The sequence below is a fragment of the Populus alba genome, chromosome 1 (genome assembly GCF_005239225.2).
Source record: "Populus alba chromosome 1, ASM523922v2, whole genome shotgun sequence".
Lineage (NCBI taxonomy): Eukaryota > Viridiplantae > Streptophyta > Magnoliopsida > Malpighiales > Salicaceae > Populus > Populus alba.
Genome location: NC_133284.1, coordinates 1,286,896 through 1,307,423, shown reverse-complemented (window position 1 = coordinate 1,307,423; position 20,528 = coordinate 1,286,896). Strand labels below are relative to the sequence as shown.

Below are 20,528 nucleotides of genomic sequence, written 5' to 3'. Positions count from 1 at the left end.
TTTTAAATATCATTAATACATTTTAACATAAAAAAATAAAAACAATCACAACCACACTGCTAAACATGACACATCAATCTACAAAAGAATAGTGCCATTCTAGTCTACTAATGTAGTCCGTTGAATTGGTGAAACCTGATCCGTTGAATTCACCACCGTCATTCTGCTTTTAGTACATTTCTTATATTTTTATCTCTTAAGAATGACAAGTTGTTTTTTTTTTTTTCACGAGTTAAGTAAATTAATTATTTGACACGAGTCAACCTCTCTTTTAGAATTGAAAAGAGCTCATGCCATTCCATTCATCTTATTCTGTTTTTAGTCGGTCTACATAGGGATGGTGCCATTCTAGTCTACTAACGTAGTCCATTGAATTGGTGAAACCTGGTCCGGGTCAAGTTTTAGATCACAGGGCAGGTTTCAGTTTGGTGGGTGCCAGGTCTAGGTTTAATATCAATGTTAGCTAGCAGCATGAGCTTGAGGGGATTACTTCCATGGAGATTGCCAAAATAGAAGAAGAAAAGGAACAAAAAGAAACGAAATTTGTTATCAAAAAAGATTTTCCAGTCTCCACACGGACAACCTAAAAGAAGCTGTTACAACCTGTGCAAGCAGCAATCACTACACGAAATAAAAGTTGAACATAGCAAACATTATCAAAAATGGGGTCCGATGGCCAAGCCGTCAGAGGGCAAAGCCACTAAGAAGGCAGCGCTATCAGTAATCAAATTTTCACTTGATGGATCAACCTGCACTTATCCCTGGTGCTTGTCTGTTGGAATGTTAAGGTCTTTGAATATTGGGCTGTCAACACCAACACCCATTACGTTGAGGCCATTGTCAACGTACATAACAGTACCAGTGACGGCAGAAGCTAAAGGTGATGCTAAGAAGGCAGCAGCATTACCCACCTCATCTGTTCCATCAGTTTTTTGAACTCAGTAATGACCATCATTTGAAGAAAATGAAGGAATCATAAAAATTAGAAATTGGGAACTGTTCAAATTTACCTGCAGATAGTTCTTTTTGCAAGGGTGCATTGGCTAATGAATATTCAATCATGGTGTCAATAAATCCAATTGCTTTGGCTGCTCGGCTTCTTAGCGGACCTGTGCGGTAAAGAAAGAAAGTTGAGGCAGTGACAACAAAGGAGATACTTATAAAAGGTACTAAAATCTGTTGATATCAAGGCAACCCTGACCCCAAGTGACTTAGCGACAACTTAAAATGCACTAATCCGAAAATAAGCACAAAGAAAAAAGGACGGCGCTAAAGCAAAAATGAAAGTATTTGTTCTTCCAGCTATAACCATCACCCAAGCTGTTTACCCTAAAAGTGGATCTAATTCATGCAGAATTACACGCAACTTGGAAGTCGAAACCATGACCAGATGGAAAATCTGATTGGATGGTTCTACCATGTCACAGTGCATTGGAGGGTACCCACCTATAATGGGGCAGAACAGATAGGCACTTTACTTGCCAATCAATGTATCTAAAGAAACGTATCCTGGTAAAAGTTCTTAAGCATCTAGTAATAGCTTTTGTGCATGGATTGAGAGCTACCTATCTAAAGAACTAAGGGGGTGTTTAGCACAACTTTTGCTTCTGTTTTTAGGTGCTTTTGAAAGTGTTTTTAGGCTTGAAAAAACATTAAATTAATTTTTTTTTATGCTTTAATGGTTTTAATGTGCTTATGTCAAAAATAAAAAATAAAAATTATTTTGATGCATTTTCAAGCAAAAAGCTATTTTAAAAAGCACCCTACACCACAATCCAAAACACCCCCTAAGTTGAGAATTAAAATAACCAATACATCAGAGAATTCATACAGTTGCATATTTAGAGGTTTTAGAGAAGAAAACCCTTAACGGAACTTTATATTCCAATTAAGTTGTGTTACTTAACAAGATGAACCAAATCTGTTTTTTCCTCTTACTTTGGGTCGAATGGGATTTTTATATTTCCTTGAAAAGGATAAGAAACTAATAGAGAATTGTGGGGCAAAGTTACCAGCAGATATTGTGTTGACCCTGATTCTGTTTTTCCTTCCTGCTTCAAATGCAAGCACCTGCACAAGAATAAATAAGTCAAGACAGTCACAATTGTTTTGTGTATTCATAAATCATGCACACTGGTAAGAAAGGAAAAGAACACTTGCACGTGTGTCGCTCTCGAGTGCAGCTTTGGCAGAACTCATGCCTCCACCATATCTGCATACGAGAAAAAAACTATCAACTATGAGAAATGATAATTCTGCGACTCCAGAAGATAGACTAAAATGTCAAGACAAACATACCCTGGTATGATCCTCTCAGAGGCAATGTATGTGAGAGAAATTGATGAACCACCTGTATCAGCAGAAATCTGTTTAAATCATGTTTGCATGTGCAAGGAAATTAGAGATATAACTGAAGATGCTGAAACATTACAGAAGAAAGAAGGCCTGCCTGGATTCATTAAAGGAAGGAAATGCTTGAGTAAAGAAACATATGAGTAACTGGATGCAGATATGGCTGCAAGATATCCTTTCCTTGATGTTTCCAAAAGGGGTTTAGTAACCTATTAAGAAGATGATTTCATTGTTATGTAGAAAAGATAACAATGCACACAAATTTCAATATGAGAATTTATTTTACCTCAGGCCCATTGGCAAGTGAGTGCACCAGGATGTCAATGCTGCCATAATCCTGTTTGACAGATTCGGCAACTTCCTGCAAAAAAAAAAAAAAAACACATAGAAATTCAGTGGATAAATAAATCTGCAGCCCATTATACAAGTTAAAATGTTTTTGAGGATGGCTAAACCACAAACAGAGCATGTCAATTGTTGAAATTTAAAAACAATTATGGCTTGTCTGGAAATTTTTACATGAAATCGAAACATCTGGACACCCTATATATTCTAGGGTACAAAACTAAACAACAAACTATCAAATCTTTCAGTCAGAGAACAAATGAAACCTGATCTACAAGTAGGGTTTCGGAATTTTGGGCAAAGCAATACGACATAAACAATATATATCAAGGAATGCAAATACAATGTCAATGGGTGGCTTTTGAAAGCAATCACCATAATAACAAGGGAAAAAGAAATTTAGGAGTCCATGCCTGAACAGTCCACTTGCTGGATCCAGCATAACGCTTATTTGCTTTCACCTGCAAGATCATGGATAAAAGCATGTTATATCAAAAGATGTTAGACCAATATTGTGTACAGTAAATAGGCTTTATTCTTCTTGTCCATTACATCTTCAGGTACATCCTCAAGGTTGTCAAACACCGCATCAAGGGGATATACTTTGGTGATCTCCATCAAAGAACCATCTGGCAACCTGAAGAATCAAATAATTTGTTAGTAGATACAATCTATAACATACACATCAGAGCATAATTTAAAAGTTGCTAGCATCTTACACGCGAGATTCATCAAACTTTCCCCTTCGCAGGCTTGTTTCAAAAATGTTCAAAGCCTGCAAAAGAAGCTTCATAGTCACTAACAGAATACTTTTACATGGCACAGAAAATCTAAGCAAACAAAGAAAGAAATTCTGTAACAAAGAATTGATTTACTCACAGGCACCCATGTTCCAACCAGAATTTCAGCACCAGCAGCAGCAAGAGATTTTGCTATTGCCCAACCATATCCATTGTCGTCAGCCACACCAGCAATAAATGCCCGTTTACCTAAATATTACTTGTAGTTTAGTTGATCACAGATATGCAGAAGTATTAAACATATTCAAAAAATGGCAGAATGTGGCCTTCATAGTAGTATTCAAAATTCAGTATCTGTAGAGATTTGGCCAAATGTTGACTGATTTAAAATAAATGTTGGTTCCATCATTTACTGAGGGAAAAAATTGATTTATAGATGCTGCTTACATAATGCTAAGAGCATATATAGGCAAGGAGGTGAGCATTCTAGCCAACAAAACAGAAACAAGAAAAAAACAACAGTACCTCTCAAATCAATTGGCAATCCGGACACTGGCTTACTTTCATTAGATTCAGACATTGCCTTTGTCACAACCTTATTCAATTTAACTGAAGACGACATGAGTGTCCTTTTAAAAGGCTGGATATATGATATATGAGAACCACTCGCAAGCTTAGCCCATGAAGCCCCTTTAGAATTGGCGCCAAGAATAGCAGCACCTGCCTTAACCATTCTGCGAGAAGAGGAAATGCAGGGCCTTGCAGTTGCCATTTGAAGGCCAGAAGCCGCAGTTGCCGCCATTCTAAATAAATTAAACTTCTTTGAAGAAAATAGAGACCTGCAGAATATATAGAGATCATTCTCCATGATGCATCACATACAATCCATCTCTACAATATCATCTCAAAATCCTGCCTGGACCAAGCACGCCAAAGGTAGAAATCCATTTACGGATCACGAGTCATGAATCATAGCATATTAATTCCTAATGTTAAACATTCTGTGTTACATGCATTTGCTTGCTACGTTTTCAGGAAAATCACTATTTTCTTTCAATGCAATTTTTTTTTCTTTTTTAAAACTTCCTTTGTACTCTCCATTCTTGTGACTTCTAGTCATCAATTTAAAAAACTCTCACTCCTATGATGAACAAGAAAACAAAATCTATGAATCCCAAAAAAAAAAAAAAATTGAATAGCAAATCAAAATACTTCACTGGAACCCTGAGCTAATGGAGCAACAATACAAGATTGTAACAAGATAATTAACAACATGAGCTAAACAGCAGCACTACAAGCTAAACTGTGTGCTTAAAATCTAAAAAGATCCCATCTTTCATTTCTCAAGTCATGCACAAACATCAAATAACATAGATACAAGCTCTTCGACATCAATATCCACCAAACCATTAACCCCAATTAGTTCAAATCTCACATTCTAATCACAAATCCAACCCCATTAGAGAAAAACCAAGAGGTGAGCATACAAGCAAGAAAAAAAAACAATAAAAGCATACACAAAGAGAGAAAGCAAGCGAAGGCCAATGCATATGCTACCTTCGGAAAATGTGGAGAGCCGATGTGAAAGATGAGCTAATAAAAAAGGGTTTTGTTCTAAAAAGCTAATAAAGAAGAGATTTTTGCTTTTGGTCAGAGTTACAAAGGAAAGTTAGAGTCTTTTTGAGAATGAAGAAATGGGTTTTTGTGGGGTTTTCGATGAGATCGAGGGTAAGTGAACTTCGTTAGTAGCAGCAGCTAAAATTGTAATTGTCGAGAACTGACTCTTCTTTTCTGTTTCTTTAGCTGCTGTTTCTTTCTAGTAAGATAGCCTGGACCCTGGAGGCTAGTGCGATTAAAGTCTAAAATAAAGTCTGGTCCCTCTATTTCTCAAATTGGATCAAATAAAACTCTATTTTTGATAAGGTTAAAATAACCCTTTAACATTTAATTTAATGTGAGTTTAGTAAATTTATCCTAATTTATTATCTTGTTACCAGTCAGGTAAATTCTATGTGCTATAGTGCAGTTGGAAAGAGGATTTAAGATTGCATTTATTTGAAACTATAGGGGTTAATTTGAGATGATTTAAAGTTTAGAACTTGATTTGATCAAATACATGAAAAAGAGGGGTCATATGATGATTTTAGCAGTGATTGAGATATCATTAAACGCAGTGTTGGTTTGGTGGGATTCTGGTAATCTGTAATTTGGCAGATGAGAAAGTTAGTGTGATGTCTGGGGCCTTTGGGCTTGTAAGCTTCGCCTTACATTGATAACTCTGAACTTGTAGATGCCAAAGATAGGCCTAGGTTTGTCAAACATGTCCGAATAAAAAATATTTGAGCTGTAATAGATTGTTTTTGGTTGTTTTGTCATGACGAATTCAATGTTGAGTTAAGCCCAAACCCAATAAAAAATTCAAAAAATTAACTAAGGGGAAAGGGCGTTATTATTATTATTTTTTTTTAGCTTTTTCATCTCTTTTTTCACAATATAAATACTTCAATTAATATTCTTGAAATTTTATTTTTTTGAACTTGATCCAGAGCTGTTTTAGTTATTTCATTATGGCTATTTTATAATTATCAAATAGACTAAGACAATTAAGTATTTAGATGTATATAAAATATATTTTAAAGAAAAAAATGTCGTTAACACATGCAACACATCACGTGCTAGTAAGTGGAAGGAGTTGACGTCTTTCAAGCGGCGCGTATGAGCTCTTTTCAGGTGGTCAAATATTGTCTTTTTGACACTATAAGAGCAACACACCAAGATCTTACTAGTGATGGAATACATGTCGAATAATGGACTAACGGTATGGCTCTGATAAACTTTTTTCTTCTTCTTCATTTTTTTCTTTCTTCTCCTTAATAAAATATAAAATTTTTCTTCCATTTTTTTTAGTATATAATTTGCTATTCATTTCTTTGATTACTCCTCATTTATTTTTTATCTTTAGTAGATTATTTTTTCTCTAATTTCATCTTTTTTTATTTGATTTCATTTAATTTTTATATTAAATTTGGTTATCATTCTTTTAATTGTTTTCTATCTTTTTCTTATATTTTTTTTTAGTTTCACTCTTCAATATTTGATTTCAAATTATTTTTATATCAAATCTAGTCTCATTTTTTATTGCTATTTGTTTGTTTTTTTTCATTACTCAAGGGTTGACTCTGGTCATTTTCTTTTGTTCTTTATTAAATTTGATTTTTTTTTTATTCTTCAATATTTAATTTATTGGGAATTGATCTTTGTATTTTTTTTTTTTCATTTTCTATGTGGTTATCTTAGTCATATTTTCATGATCGTGAGGTCAATAAGTTAACTCGGGTCGAGTTGATTGTTTTTTTTTTTTTCAGTTTTATCATTCAATATTAGATTATATGATAGTCCAGCTAACAAGGTTTACTCGCTGATTTACATGTCAATCCCACCCAATTACCAATCTAGGCCTTCAAACGGGTTGGCTATCGAACAAGGTTATCAATTTTGTCCTGTTTCATCTGGAATTTTCAAAACATTTCATACTAATTCAAAAAATAAAATAATTTTCACCTCATTTCAAATTTTGGTCTATTCCAAATTTTATTGGCTAAATTCCATTCCGGAATGTTCCGGTTTCATTCCACATATTTCCGTCCCGATCTTGAAAAAGTCATTATATCAAATTGAAACCTAGTTCAATTTAATTAATTAAATCACCCAAGTATAAAAGCTCTTTTTCATTACTATTTTTAATAACAATGATATTAATAATAATATTGAAAATTATTATTATTATTTTCATTAACAATGATATTAATTTTTTAAAAATTAGATTTATCACTAATATATATGGTTTATATTTATGTTTTTTTTTTAAGATTATACTTTGTAGGACTTTGAGTAAAACAATGGAATGTTTTAGATCCTATTAGTCTTGATAACATTGACTAATGGCTTTATATTTAAAATATTTGTATTAAACATTTTAATTTCATAATATTTTGATTTTTTTTTAAGTTGAATTACTTTAAGTTAAAGATCTATTTAATCTTGACTATTTGAAAATATTTTAAAATTTAAAATTATATTTGTTTGACATTGTGTTTGTATTGCATAATTTATAATTAATTTATTTTGAATTTGAATTATGTTTGTTGAATATACACACATATAAACAATACAGTCTTGAAACAGGCATGTCAAAATACTTTAAACTAAAACATTTATTCTAATTTAAAAAAAAAATATATTTATTGAAACAGAATCTACAAACCTTGCTATCGAGTTTAGTTTCTTCTATGAGATTGGGAGAATGATTATAGGAGAGGAATTATAAAGCAGCTTGTCGAGTGTCCCAAGACCACGAGAGCAAAAGCCTGCTTTCGGAAACAAAGGATGGTGGGAGAGGGGGCTCGCTTACCTAATTGAGCTGTTAGGAAAGGACAGCTGGAGCAGTGGCTTCCACCCTTGACACCGCCATTCTAACTGGATTATGATCACATGATCAACTGTTCATCAGTCTACCTTCTGGGTTTTGAGGGTCTTATCATATCTCCTACAGGCTGCCTGCAAGAATCATTTTGTTTTGTTTTCTTGTATGTGTTTGTTTCCAAAATGGGTAGAGTGACCTCTGAACCACAAAGATAAACATGGGGATGACGCCAGAAATATGAACGGTGCAGATTTTAGTGTTAAATAATATTATATCATTAAAAAAAACTTTTTTAGAAATGTATTGTTTATGTTGTGATGATTTGTATTTGTATTGACAAGTAAAAAATAAAAAAAATCAATCTCTCTCTGTGTGTGTGGACACTGATCCAAGAACACAGTAATCTTTGAGGGAAAAAAAATTGATAGAATGATTTGGGGCACGTAATCTTTAGCTCAATGAGAGCTAACTTAATTGATTTATTGGTAAATTTTGACTTTTAGGGTCAACATTTAATAAAATTTATTAAGTTTTTTTTTTAATGCATTAAATCAATGTAAAAATATATCCTTAAGATCATCTAAAGAAATATTTAAAAATATATGTTTAGGCAGTTCAATTTTGAGAGTTAAAACAAGATCATAATTATAACTAAAATTTGGCTTGAAAGTAACTTAATTAACACAAATCAGCTACCCATTATTATCAAATCCATTAATTTCAAGTCTAACATTATTATTGTATAAAATTTCCATGGTGGAAACTTCCATTCCTCAAGATCCACATCCACCCATGACTTTATCATATTCATTTCCAATCATCAATATGATTATTATTGTTTGTGATATCATCCACACTACATTCAATATAAAAAATAATATAAAGTATCAATTACAAATCATGACACTCGTGATTCTACATGTTTGGTATCAACACTAATTATCTCATCCTTGTTTTTTTTCTCATAAAATATATAGTATTTTTTTTATAAAAAAAATCATGAACATCACTAAAAATTTATATATATATATATATATATATATATGTTATTAAATTCTGTGTTAGTTTAATATGTCAAACATGTGATCCATCAATCTGAGACATAGTCTGATTTGAAGTTTTAAATAAACTAAATCAAATTAATGTCGTCAAATTAGATTAATAAGATAAAAGTAATTCAATCAAAATTTAATTTATTACCTGAATTAATTTATTTAACCCGTGAATTTAGCGTGATTAATGAGTTTGTAAAACACAAATCAGCTGATCTTGTTGATTTTTCAAATGCACCACTTTGTAGTTCTTAGGTCACCAAATCTTTCTTACTGTTGTTATATGATTGTTTCGAACTAAAATCTGATGATCTGTACATTGCACAAGTTCCACTTGGTTATGGAGCCAACAAGATCTAGAGGCCAGAAATGGACATTAGGAAATGATTATGACCTTTAATTTGTCGCCTTGAAAAAGAATGACATTTCAATAAAGGTGGAAAAAAGATACCAGCAAAATGCATGGATTACACGCATAGAAAAAAGAGGCTATGGGATTTATTTCTTACCTTTTAATGTAGTTGTTTATCTCTTACCCACGCACATAACTTTTTCTTTTTTTTCAATTTCATGTAATATTTTTTGGATCAACTTTTCCATATCAAGATTAAACTTTAGATTAGTGTTTAATCAAATTTAATTTATACATAGAGATAATGTTTATGTAATATTTTTTAGAAATAGATAAGGGGGTAAGAGAACAGAATATCATTAAATTTGTTCCAGTACGAGAGATTAATTAATTTATTTGCTAATTTGACTTAATTTTTAAATTAAATTAAATAAAAATTAATTTGATATAATGTTTTACAAGTTAATCCAGTTAAAATTTGATTTGATTTTAGTTTTATTTTTTATTTTTTTAAAATAATTTTAAAATAATAACATTTTAGTTGACCCGATTCAACAAATTAATTTATAGATTTAATAAATTTGATCTAAATCTGCTCACTATTAGGGAAGAAAAACAAATATTTCAATCTCATCTAGAAAAATAGTTTTCGAATTCTAATTCACAAATCATAAAAAAAAAAGGGGGCAATTTAGGGTTTTTTATTTTATCTTGAAATTAGTCTATGGTATATCCTGCTTCAATACAGTCATCATCATGTGAAGACTTGAAGCTCAAATATGCCATTGGCCACCATCGAATAACAGCGACCGCATAATGAAATTATAATTTTTTTTTTCTTATATGACTTAAAGTCATCATGACCTTGGTAAATATTAATTTAATTTTTGGAACGGGTTGCATAACAAAAAAAAAGTCTAGCATAATTCTTTAAGGAGTCACCAATGACTTGAAGTTATTGCAACAAATTTCAATCATAAAAAAATATGCTAATCTTATATAATATATAGTCTCATGAAATTTATTTATATAAAAAAAATGGATTTTCAATAATTATTAATGAAGTGATTAATATTTTTTTGACAAATGAATTTTATGTAAAATTAACATTAATCTTATCCTAAAATTAAACTCTTAGTCAAATTATATGTAATTGTTATTAAGAGCTATTAAAGAATAATATAAATCATATCATGAGATCTTTACTTAAAAGTTTAAGCTCTTGTATTAAAATGGTTATTTGACATGGTATCAAAGTTTTAATGACTAAGTAATCACGAGTTTAAATCTCACCATCCTCATTTATTTGATAAAAATTAATCACATGATAAAATGAACTTGTACAAGTTTCAAATTCAAATGAGTTTCACTTGAAAAGTTATGTTATAAAATAATATAAATTATATCCTAAAATTTTATTTAAAAGCTTAAACTCTTATGTTATGTTTGAACTGGTTATTTAACGAGAGTTTTGTTAAGTTAATATAATAATTTGTTGGCACTCTTACATTATCTAATCCTACTTCTATCATTAAGAAACTGCGGTTCCAAACAGCTTTTTGGAAAAAATTCAATTTTTTTTTGTTAAAATTGAGTTCGGTTATACTTTCTGGATCGTTTTGATGTGCTGATATTAAAAATAATTTTTAACATTATTGTCATGATTTTCACGAAAAGCTATTTGAAAAGAAACAGGTTCAATACTCTATTTCAATTATATTTCAGTTGATTATGATTTCAACCACGTGAACAAACACTTACCTTGGTCTGCTATTATCAAATATTTTTTGTTCAAGAAAGATCCAACAATTCTCAAGATTTCAACCTCAAATCTTGCAAGGTTGACGAAGATCCGAGCTACACATTGCCAGAAAAAGACTAAGCAAATTGCTAAGATTTTGAGGAGGAAATGAGTCATAATGAACAAGTGAAAGACAGTTTTACAGTGCAACAAACAGTGAGAAAATTAAGAGACTCATGAGAATCAAGATCGGGTGTGAGTGGGAGACAGCTTATCTAATGATAAGATGAATTGAAATGGACACTAGTCTCCTAGAAATTGTTTGATTTGATAAGTCATGGCTGCACAGTGTAAATGGCCCCCGTCCTTATCACCTTTTCATCTTCGATTCTGGCCCTGAAATCAAGTTCCTCCTCCTCCTCCTTCCATAAATTCTTTTTCATTTTTTTCTTTGAAAATTCATCTTGAGTAGCATTATCAAGTAAATCTGAGCCCATTTTGTTAAATATGGGCTTAATACTGCCTCATTTCTCTTTCATCACCAGCTTATGATCTACATGGCTTGGCGTTTTTAGTCTCTTTTGAAAAAAAAGTTGTGTGCATGAAAATTGTTCATCGAGCACCCTAGTAACAAATCACTTGCTGTAATACTGAGATAATAGAAGTGGTATGTAAGATTTTAAATTTATATTTTTAAAATTATTATTTTAAATTTTATAAATTTTAGAACTATTGAATATTTATATGGTTGTTAATTTTAAAATCTATAAATTTAATCAAAATATATATAAACACTTAGTCGGACATACAAGTTACTAATAAAAAAAACAAAATCACTTGCTGCAAGGAACAGGACACACAGCAGCAACATGATGAATTTTGTTCTTCTTAAAATTATATATAGCACACTCCTATCCTATTTGAATACATGGTTTAGTGGTGAGTTTAAATTAGATAAAATGAAAGTTGTTTGAGTTAAACTCAGCCAAAATTCTCTCAGATTTTGTTTAACTTTTTTTTTTTTAATCTTTATAAAATGACATTATTTGTTATTTTAAAATATTAAATAGATGTTGTTAATTTTGGGTTAACCTCTCCAACTTATGACATTGGATGTCTTTATTGACTTTAGTTTTTTTTCTTTTCTTTTTTTGTATGTTTAATAATATAATGCATGATGCTTTTTAAAAGTGTTTTTCAACTAAAAACACATCAAAATAATATTTATTTATTTAGTTTTCATATTAATACATCAAAATTATTGAATAACTCTTTTTTTTAAAAATCAATTAAATATTTTTTTAGAGAAAAAAATATTTTTAAACATACTTTAAAAAATAAAAAATACCACAATATCAAGTAAGGGATTAAAACCAAACCGATTCCGCTAATGAGTTTATATCTTAATCCACACTTTATTAAGAAACTTCGAATTCCAACCTTTTCTATTTTTTTTATATAGCTCCACCTCTTCCCAATAGGTTTGATTTTAATTAATTAATAATAATCTCTTGACCGTTCATGATGATAAAGAAAATGACCGTTGGAGTTTTTTAAACAATCCTCACACTAACAAACAAAGAATAATTCATTTTCCTTCTTCCTAAATCCAAAATAAAATAAAATTAAAAGGAGAGTAATTATTTATGTTTTTATTATTTTTTTCATGGGTTCCAGATTTGATTTTCTCTTTTTAACATGAATATATAAATAAAACAGCTAGAATTAATGTTATATGATCACATATAAACGAAAAAATCCGTTGTTCTTGTGTGATCAAAGAAGTAGGAGTAGGAGTTTTATTAGGAATTAGTTATCAATATAGGAGACTAATTAATTCCTTGACTTGATGAGACGAACTTAGCATTAGACAAATCCTAAATCCAAAATAAAATAAAATTTAAAGGAGAGTAACTATTTATGTTTTTATTATTTTTCATGGGTTCCAGATTTGATTTTCTCTTTTTAAAATGAATATATAAATAAGACAGCTAGAATTAATGTTATATGGTCACATCTAAACGAAAAGATTAGTTATTCTTGTGTGATCAAAGAAATTGAAAAAGAGTAGGAGTTTTATTAGGAATTAGTTATCAATATAGAAGACTAATTAATTCCTTGACTTGATGAAACGAACTTAGACAAATCCTAAATCCAAAATAAAATAAAATTTAAAGGAGATTAATTATTTATGTTTTTATTATTTTTTATGGATTCAGATTTGATTTTTTTTTCTTTTTAAAATGATTATATAAATAAAACAGCTAGAATTAATGTTATATGGTCATATCTAAATAAAAAAAATCAGTTATTCTTATGTGATCAAAGAAGTTGAAAAAGAGTAGGAGTTTTATTAGGAATTAGTTATCAATATAGGAGACTAATTAATTCCTTGACTTGATGAAACAAACTTAGCATTATTTAAGGATTAATTACTTGTTAAGATAATTATCCCATCACTATATAAACACTCCTTGTCTCTCCCATTCTCTCTACCGTTGACGAGTACAGCAGTAGTTTTATTGGCTAACAACAGTACTTGCTAGCTAGGGTTTGGTTTGTGTGTGTGTGTGGTATGAAAGAAAATAGTTTATCAAAGCTAACATTGCATTGACACATTGGATATTGATTGAGAGTGTTTGAGGCCACTGGCCAGCTTTGCTCATCTTTTAAACATAAATGACAATAGGGTTTCTCGGATTTTCTAGCTTACCGGCAGCAAGTCTTATCGACACACGTTCTTCACCGTCGCCGGAGTCCGGCATAATCATTGGCACCGCCCGCTCTTCACCATCCCAAGAACCAGTCACAGTCCCGGAAAAATTTAAGTTGTCTGTGATCAAGTTTCGTAAAAGGTTTGTTCTTGCATAATTATTACGTGATAATACATTAATTATTCTCCTTAGACTCAAATTTTAGCTTGGTCCCATGTTGCCTATCAAAGACTTCAAGCTGATCTATTTACTCAGAGAGTTGTCAAAGATCCTGCCCTAGCTAGGTTATAGAATGCAATGGAGTCTTTGTATAAATAGATAGATGTGACTATATATATCCACTTGCAATATGTTACTTTTTGTTATTAATTAGGCGTTTTATATAAATCATAGAATATTATGGTAATCAGTTAAATTATTTAGGTGTTAATTACATATCTAATCAAAGAAAAATATATAATCTAATTGCATCAAGAATAATCATGGGCGTGGATAAGTGAAATTGACGTGAAAATGAGATTTCACTCGTGGGCTACCTTGGCTAGAAAATCTAAAATCACAAGAAAGGCAAGAAACTAGAACCTTCCATGGACTTTAAAAATCTGATGGGATCTTCAAAACGGAGATATGGCATCAAATTAGTAGACTTGCAGATGATTTACGCATCGATATTACTTCGATTAATTGCATATGTTTTGTGTTTATAATTTATATTGATAAGAACACTTAACAACAAGGCTACAAAATAGAATTATTGCTTATAAAGCTTATTTCTTAGAGTCCTTGATTATACGCTATACCTTTGCTGGATAACTGTTCTACTTAATTTTACTGCATAGTCCTATTTTCTCAAAATGTGGCAGAAAAGAAATTTTGTCTTCTTTCTATACTATACACAACTATACATGTACAGGTTGACTTTTGGATTCTTTTTTTTTTTGACAAGAAGAGAATATTTTAAGGAAACTCATGTATCCCACTTCAAACAAATGTAAATGTATTGAATATTATAACTATATTGTATGAATCTATTTTAATTAATAATTGTTTGGCAGTTGATAACTTTGATCTATTTTAAATGTGGGTGTATTTATTTATAATTATTAAATCTAATTTGAAAATAAATTAACCAAATACATGGCCGGGTCATATATATAGATGAGTGTGATATTGTTTAATTTTATTTTAAGAAAACTCAACTCGATAAGAGTAATTTTTTTACTTCTAACCCAAGTTATTATTTTAAATTAATGATTTAACTAACGAGTTTAATATGAATGGTTTCATTTACATGCTTCTTGTAATTCAATAAAAGTAACATATGAAAAATATTTTTTGTGTTTTACTTTATGTTTACAATTCACACGAGAAAAAATTTTGAAAAATTCTTAGATATGATTTTTTCTTCATATAAATAATGAAGTTGAGAAATTTTTGCACCACATGGCCTCATTGGAGATGGTTTTTTAGATAATTTTTTTATTTGTATTTGCGTTTCAAAAGTATTTTTAAAAAAAATTTGAAAATTTTTTATTTTTTTCTTAACTTCAAATTAATATATATATTTTTTTAATGTTTTTAGATCATTTTGATATGTTGATATCAAAAATAATTTTTAAAAAATAAAAAAAAATATTATTTTGATATTTTTTTAAAAGAAAAACAATTTGAATAACTGTAACCACACTTTTAAACAAGCCAGAAATTATAGTGTTCACGACTGTTACTCATGCATGGTGATGAATTATTTGGAAATTATAAACGGATAACATTGAGAAGAAAGTGAAATTAAGGAAAGACTATCAAATTTCAGAGAAAAGTAAAGATTTTCTAAGGAAGGAGATGGCATCTTTAATTTTCCCATGAAAGTAATATCCCACTGGCTATGATCTGATCATGGAGGAAATGACCAAATTTGTGGCACACACTCTTCAAAGTTGACCTCTCTTCCCTATTCCATTTTCCACCCATATTTTCTTCTTCAATAGCAATAATAAAGGACTCTGAAAATGACTTGCATCCTCCACTCTCTTCCTCTCCTCTCATTTTTTCCTATAAATGGAACTCTCTTGCACAACACTCTTATCCATCTTCCTCATCTGCAATATTAAACTTCTTGTAGCACTTCTCCTTTTGTTTTTGAATGTTTGTGAGTTTCTTTTGAGGAGTTTAAAACCCTGTGTTCAGCCTCTGGGCCAAGATCAACAGTCCTAACAAGTTATCGTGCACTGGTAATGTGTTCTTGCACAGTCTCGAGTCTTACCTTTTCTATTTTAAGGATTGAGTTTTCCCCCCCCCCCCCTTTCCTTTTAGTTTATTTCTTATTTTCTCTTTTTGTTAAACGTGGCCATGCATGTAGTCTTGACGTCCTACGTTGCTTGCCATTACATTATTATTATTATTATTATTATTATCTATGTCTCTTTTCTATCTCCTTCAAATTTTGATGATCATCAATTCATGTCTTCGTTCCATCTCTGATCGATTTCTGATCTTATTTTGCAGAACAAACATTCAGTTGCTGCTATGGATTCGTTCTCTTCCACCAACGTTGTGCTAAAGGTTCGTAAAATACTAAAATTATGTTAATAAAAATATTTTCAAGAATTTGTAATTAAATACCCTGATCCTACCATGTTTCATTTAGTACAGGAATTTAATTTCATGTTTTTTAATTTTAAATTTCGCTTTTCGGTATTGGCCAGTTATGTGCAGCTGAGTTATAATAACAATATTATTTGTTTTTTTTTTTAATAAATAAATAGAAGCAGGTGAAAGGAGAAAGTAGTGTCATCTCCAGGGAAGATGTAGCTGTGAAGAGAATCAGAACTGAGGAAGAACAGGAGATTGCTAACAGAAAGCCTTCCCTTATTTGGAAGGGAACTGGAGGGTGGACAGCTGCAAGCATCTTGCTAGGTATTCATAACCAAAAGAGATCAAAAAAAAAAAAAACCCTTCAACTTCTTATTACGCAACTAATTATGGCTTGTAAGAGAATGTAAGCGACTAATCTTGTTGTTTTGTTTCCACTCCATTCCGTTGCAGCAAATCAATGCCTGGCTACACTAGCTTTCTTTGGAGTTGGTGTGAATTTGGTTCTATTCTTAACAAGAGTTCTTGGTCAAAGTAATGCTGATGCTGCCAATAATGTCAGCAAGTGGACTGGCACAGTTTATCTGTGCTCACTCGTAGGAGCTTTCCTCAGTGATTCATACTGGGGTAGATACTTGACCTGTGCAATCTTTCAGCTAATATTCGTCTCGGTGCGTAATATATGTAATCCGTTTTAGAAGTTGAAATCTGAATTTGTTTTGTAACTTTGATGTGATATGCTAACCATTGTGTGTGTTTATTAGGGGTTGGTGCTCGTATCGGTATCATCTTGGTTTTTCTTGATCATACCAGATGGATGTGGTGATGGAAAATTATCCTGTGTGCCGGCAACATCGATGGGACAAGCTGTCTTCTACTTGGCTATATACTTAGTAGCCTTTGGATATGGTGGGCATCAACCTTCCATAGCGACATTTGGAGCAGATCAATTTGACGAGTCGAAACCGAAAGAAAGAAATTCCAAGGCAGCTTTCTTTTGCTATTTCTATTTTGCACTCAACTTTGGATCTTTATTCTCAAACACCCTTTTGGTGTACTTTGAGGATCATGGCAGATGGACACTAGGCTTCCTGCTATCATTAGGTTCTGCAGTCATAGCCTTGGTATCATTCTTGTTTGGGGCACCTGGTTACAAGTACGTAAAACCCTGCGGCAACCCTTTGCCGCGAGTTGCTCAGGTGTTTGTGGCTGCAGCTAGGAAATGGGATGTCATCCCGGTGAAAGCTGATGAACTGTATGAACTAGAAGGGCCAGAATCTGCTATCAAAGGGAGCAGGAAGATTTTTCACAGTGAAGAATTTGAGTAAGTACTGAAATCCTTCTTATAAATTAATGATTCTTTAAAGTGTGTTAGTAGCTCAATAAAGCCTCAATCATCCATATTTTCCTCCTATGAGACTAACCCATATAGATCAACTACTGAAGTGGTCGTTTTTTCAAAGGCAAAACCACATGGAAATAATGTTTGTTCCAAGGTCGATAGCCATAAATTTTCGTTTTGAGCATGCCATGAAAGGGACTGGCAAGTGATTTATGATTACTGATTTTGTTTCTTTTTTTAATGTTGTTAGGTTTTTGGACAAGGCAGCAACAATGACAGAGGATGATTTGAGTCACCAAAAGAATCCATGGAGGCTTTGCACAATAACTCAAGTAGAGGAAGCCAAATGTGTTCTTAAAATGTTACCTGTTTGGTTATGCACTATAATTTACTCTGTCGTCTTCACTCAGATGGCATCCCTCTTTGTTGAGCAAGGAGATGTCATGAATTCCAATATTGGAAAGTTTCACCTCCCAGCTGCTAGCATGTCTGCCTTCGATATCTGCAGTGTCCTTGTTTGCACTGGAATTTATCGTCAAATCCTCGTGCCATTAGTTGGAAGGTTAAGTGGTAATCCTAAGGGGTTAACTGAGCTTCAGAGGATGGGAATTGGACTCGTCATTGGAATGCTAGCAATGCTTGCAGCGGGTGCTACTGAGATTGAAAGGCTCAAGAATGTTATCGAAGGGCACAAAGTCAGCTCTTTAAGCATATTTTGGCAAATTCCACAATATGTTCTTGTTGGTGCATCTGAGGTTTTCATGTATATAGGTCAATTGGAGTTCTTTAATGGCCAAGCACCGGATGGGATCAAGAGTTTTGGAAGCTCACTTTGCATGGCTTCAATCTCTCTTGGCAACTATTCCAGTAGCATGCTAGTTAATATGGTGATGAAGATTACAACTAAAGGTGACAAGCCTGGATGGATCCCGGATGACTTGAACACAGGACACATGGACAGGTTTTACTTCCTGATTGCAGTGCTAACAGCCTTTGATTTCGTGATTTACTTGTTCTGTGCCAAGTGGTACAAGCCTATCAACATTGATGACAGTCAGGGAATTGAGATGGAAAAGCAAGAAGATGATGTGCTTGCAAAAGTTTAATTTGCTCCACCTTAATTTGAACCAAATTTGGAGGCCAGGATCTCTTTCCCAGTGTTCTCAAACCATCATATGCTTGTTGGTTATTCCTAGTTCTCATTATCCTTTCTAACAGTTGAATGAGTACTTTCGGATGGCTCTTTTCGACAAGAGCAAAGCTTGACCTTTGCTTGTTGAAGGAATGATTGCTTTTTTCTCCTGGTTGTAGGATTTGGTTATATTATAAATAAGTTTGGCAGATCTTGATCAGATCTTGTCATGTTTGGTTATGTTCATCCAAGTTTGATTGGAATGTAATATTTCTATGTTCCTTGTGGGGCATGCTTGCTCATCAGATTCTCTTCACTTTCACAATGCTTTTGGCTGCCCTGTCCTTTTCTTGAGTAAGAACAAAGCATTGTTACCATGAGAAATCTAGATAGATATTGGAAAGGTATCAAGGTAAAAATTGGAGGTTTCCCTTTCCTTTAAAACTGGTCATATTCCATATTTAGAACCGGTTTGGTTACACGGTGCACCTTCAGTGCAGCCTGCGTTCCGCCACCAGGTGCACTGCGTAACCTAACGGAGCCTTTGGAGGCTTAATCCAAACAAGTATAAAGAACAAATGCGCTATAATATATGACCCACCCTTAGATCACCAACATCTTGACATAAGATGAGGTGGTGTTTTTTGGCCAGTCTGCACCTACGTACCCCGGATGCAATATGTTGAATTCTAGGAAGCAGATCAGCACCAAGAAACAATCCACTCTAAGCCTTGGGATCAGGACTCACTCAGCCTGCAACAAGTGGACTAAATGGACACAGAACACAGAATTTGAGCGTCATGCTCCATTCTGCAATAGCTTCCATGTCTTTTTAGTGGATTTCACATCATGCTTTGTAAGGAGACAAAAGCTGTGGAGAGGAAATTAACAAGTTTCTCATAGAACTACAAGAGATTGATCCAGATGGCCTACGCTGCTATGCAGTAGTGCTGCCCTGCCCTTATCTTTACATCAAATTATTTCTATATCCATGTTGCTTTATCTTTGGTATCAACTCATCAGAATAATTGCAATCAACAGTTATGAAACTCCACCGAAGTCTAATACTTGTCGATTTATGACAACATTTTACCAACAGATTGATCAGGACAGATCGATGAATTTAGTGTTCTAGATCAACCACACATTGCGAGCTCTCCCCGTTCCACTAGGCTAAACCCACGAAACTGACAAGCACGCACGCGTGCGCGAACATGCAAACACATACACAAGAAACTGTCATAAATACAGCGTATTTTGTGTCTGCCTCTGATGTGAACGTTTATTTGTTGTGGCAGCAGAGCGATATGACACGGAGCATTAGGGCCAGTTCCTACCTTCCCTGAAGCCAACTATGCAGATTCCTGAAAGCATACAGCCTTTAAGGGACACCAGAGAAATTCAAAGCAGAAGATAAGAGGGACTTCTTTTCTAGAATGACTCGTACATAACCTAAAAGAATAGCATTTTCTTTGGCAAGCCCATGTTGACATGTTGTGATTTGTGAACAGACCAGAAACGTATCTCTTTAAGGAATGGACAGCAACTGGTCATGGAAAAGTGCTAGAAAAAGAACCTAACCTAGGGACTAGGGCAAGTTCACCTCGCTCACTAATAACTGATGGATCCAAGAACCTACTAAGATCCAAATGCATTTACTTATTTCATGATTGACTATTCTCTTACTCGGTCTGATGGGCTCTTGTCGACACCATGAATTCAAGGGTCTCTTTATGGCTGTAC

General features: G+C 32.6%; 2 protein-coding genes across 2 annotated transcripts; one reads left to right on the top strand and one right to left on the bottom strand.

Moving 5' to 3' along the window:
- Nucleotides 1-528: 528 nt before the first annotated feature.
- Nucleotides 529-5,250, bottom strand: LOC118049800 (enoyl-[acyl-carrier-protein] reductase [NADH], chloroplastic). The gene is made up of 13 exons (XM_035059921.2): nt 4,995-5,250; nt 3,963-4,276; nt 3,577-3,686; nt 3,417-3,472; nt 3,250-3,334; nt 3,111-3,158; nt 2,639-2,713; nt 2,450-2,561; nt 2,299-2,350; nt 2,161-2,212; nt 2,013-2,070; nt 1,011-1,109; nt 529-916 (listed from the first exon to the last, which is right to left on the bottom strand). Exons 2-13 carry the CDS (start codon nt 4,237-4,239, stop codon nt 756-758), a joined length of 1,185 nt encoding a protein of 394 aa, XP_034915812.1. The 5' UTR covers nt 4,240-4,276; nt 4,995-5,250; the 3' UTR covers nt 529-755.
- A 10,543-nt stretch (nt 5,251-15,793) lies between these two features.
- On the top strand, nt 15,794-19,090 carry LOC118049801 (protein NRT1/ PTR FAMILY 7.1). Its single transcript, XM_035059922.2, has 6 exons — nt 15,794-15,950; nt 16,225-16,281; nt 16,485-16,635; nt 16,765-16,982; nt 17,076-17,635; nt 17,904-19,090. Exons 2-6 carry the CDS (start codon nt 16,246-16,248, stop codon nt 18,757-18,759), a joined length of 1,821 nt encoding a protein of 606 aa, XP_034915813.1. The 5' UTR covers nt 15,794-15,950; nt 16,225-16,245; the 3' UTR covers nt 18,760-19,090.
- The last annotated feature ends 1,438 nt before the right edge of the window (nt 19,091-20,528 follow it).

Coding starts and splice junctions, on each gene's coding strand:
- LOC118049800 (XM_035059921.2), bottom strand. CDS start 4,239: ATGGCGGCAACTGCGGCTTCTGGCCTTCAAATGGCAACTGCAAGGCCC. Junction 3,473..3,576: donor TGGTTGGAACATGGGTGCCT/GTGAGTAAATCA, acceptor CTTCTTTTGCAG/GCTTTGAACATTTTTGAAAC. Junction 3,159..3,249: donor TTGAGGATGTACCTGAAGAT/GTAATGGACAAG, acceptor ATGATCTTGCAG/GTGAAAGCAAATAAGCGTTA.
- LOC118049801 (XM_035059922.2), top strand. CDS start 16,246: ATGGATTCGTTCTCTTCCACCAACGTTGTGCTAAAG. Junction 16,636..16,764: donor AGCTGCAAGCATCTTGCTAG/GTATTCATAACC, acceptor ATTCCGTTGCAG/CAAATCAATGCCTGGCTACA. Junction 17,636..17,903: donor TTTCACAGTGAAGAATTTGA/GTAAGTACTGAA, acceptor TAATGTTGTTAG/GTTTTTGGACAAGGCAGCAA.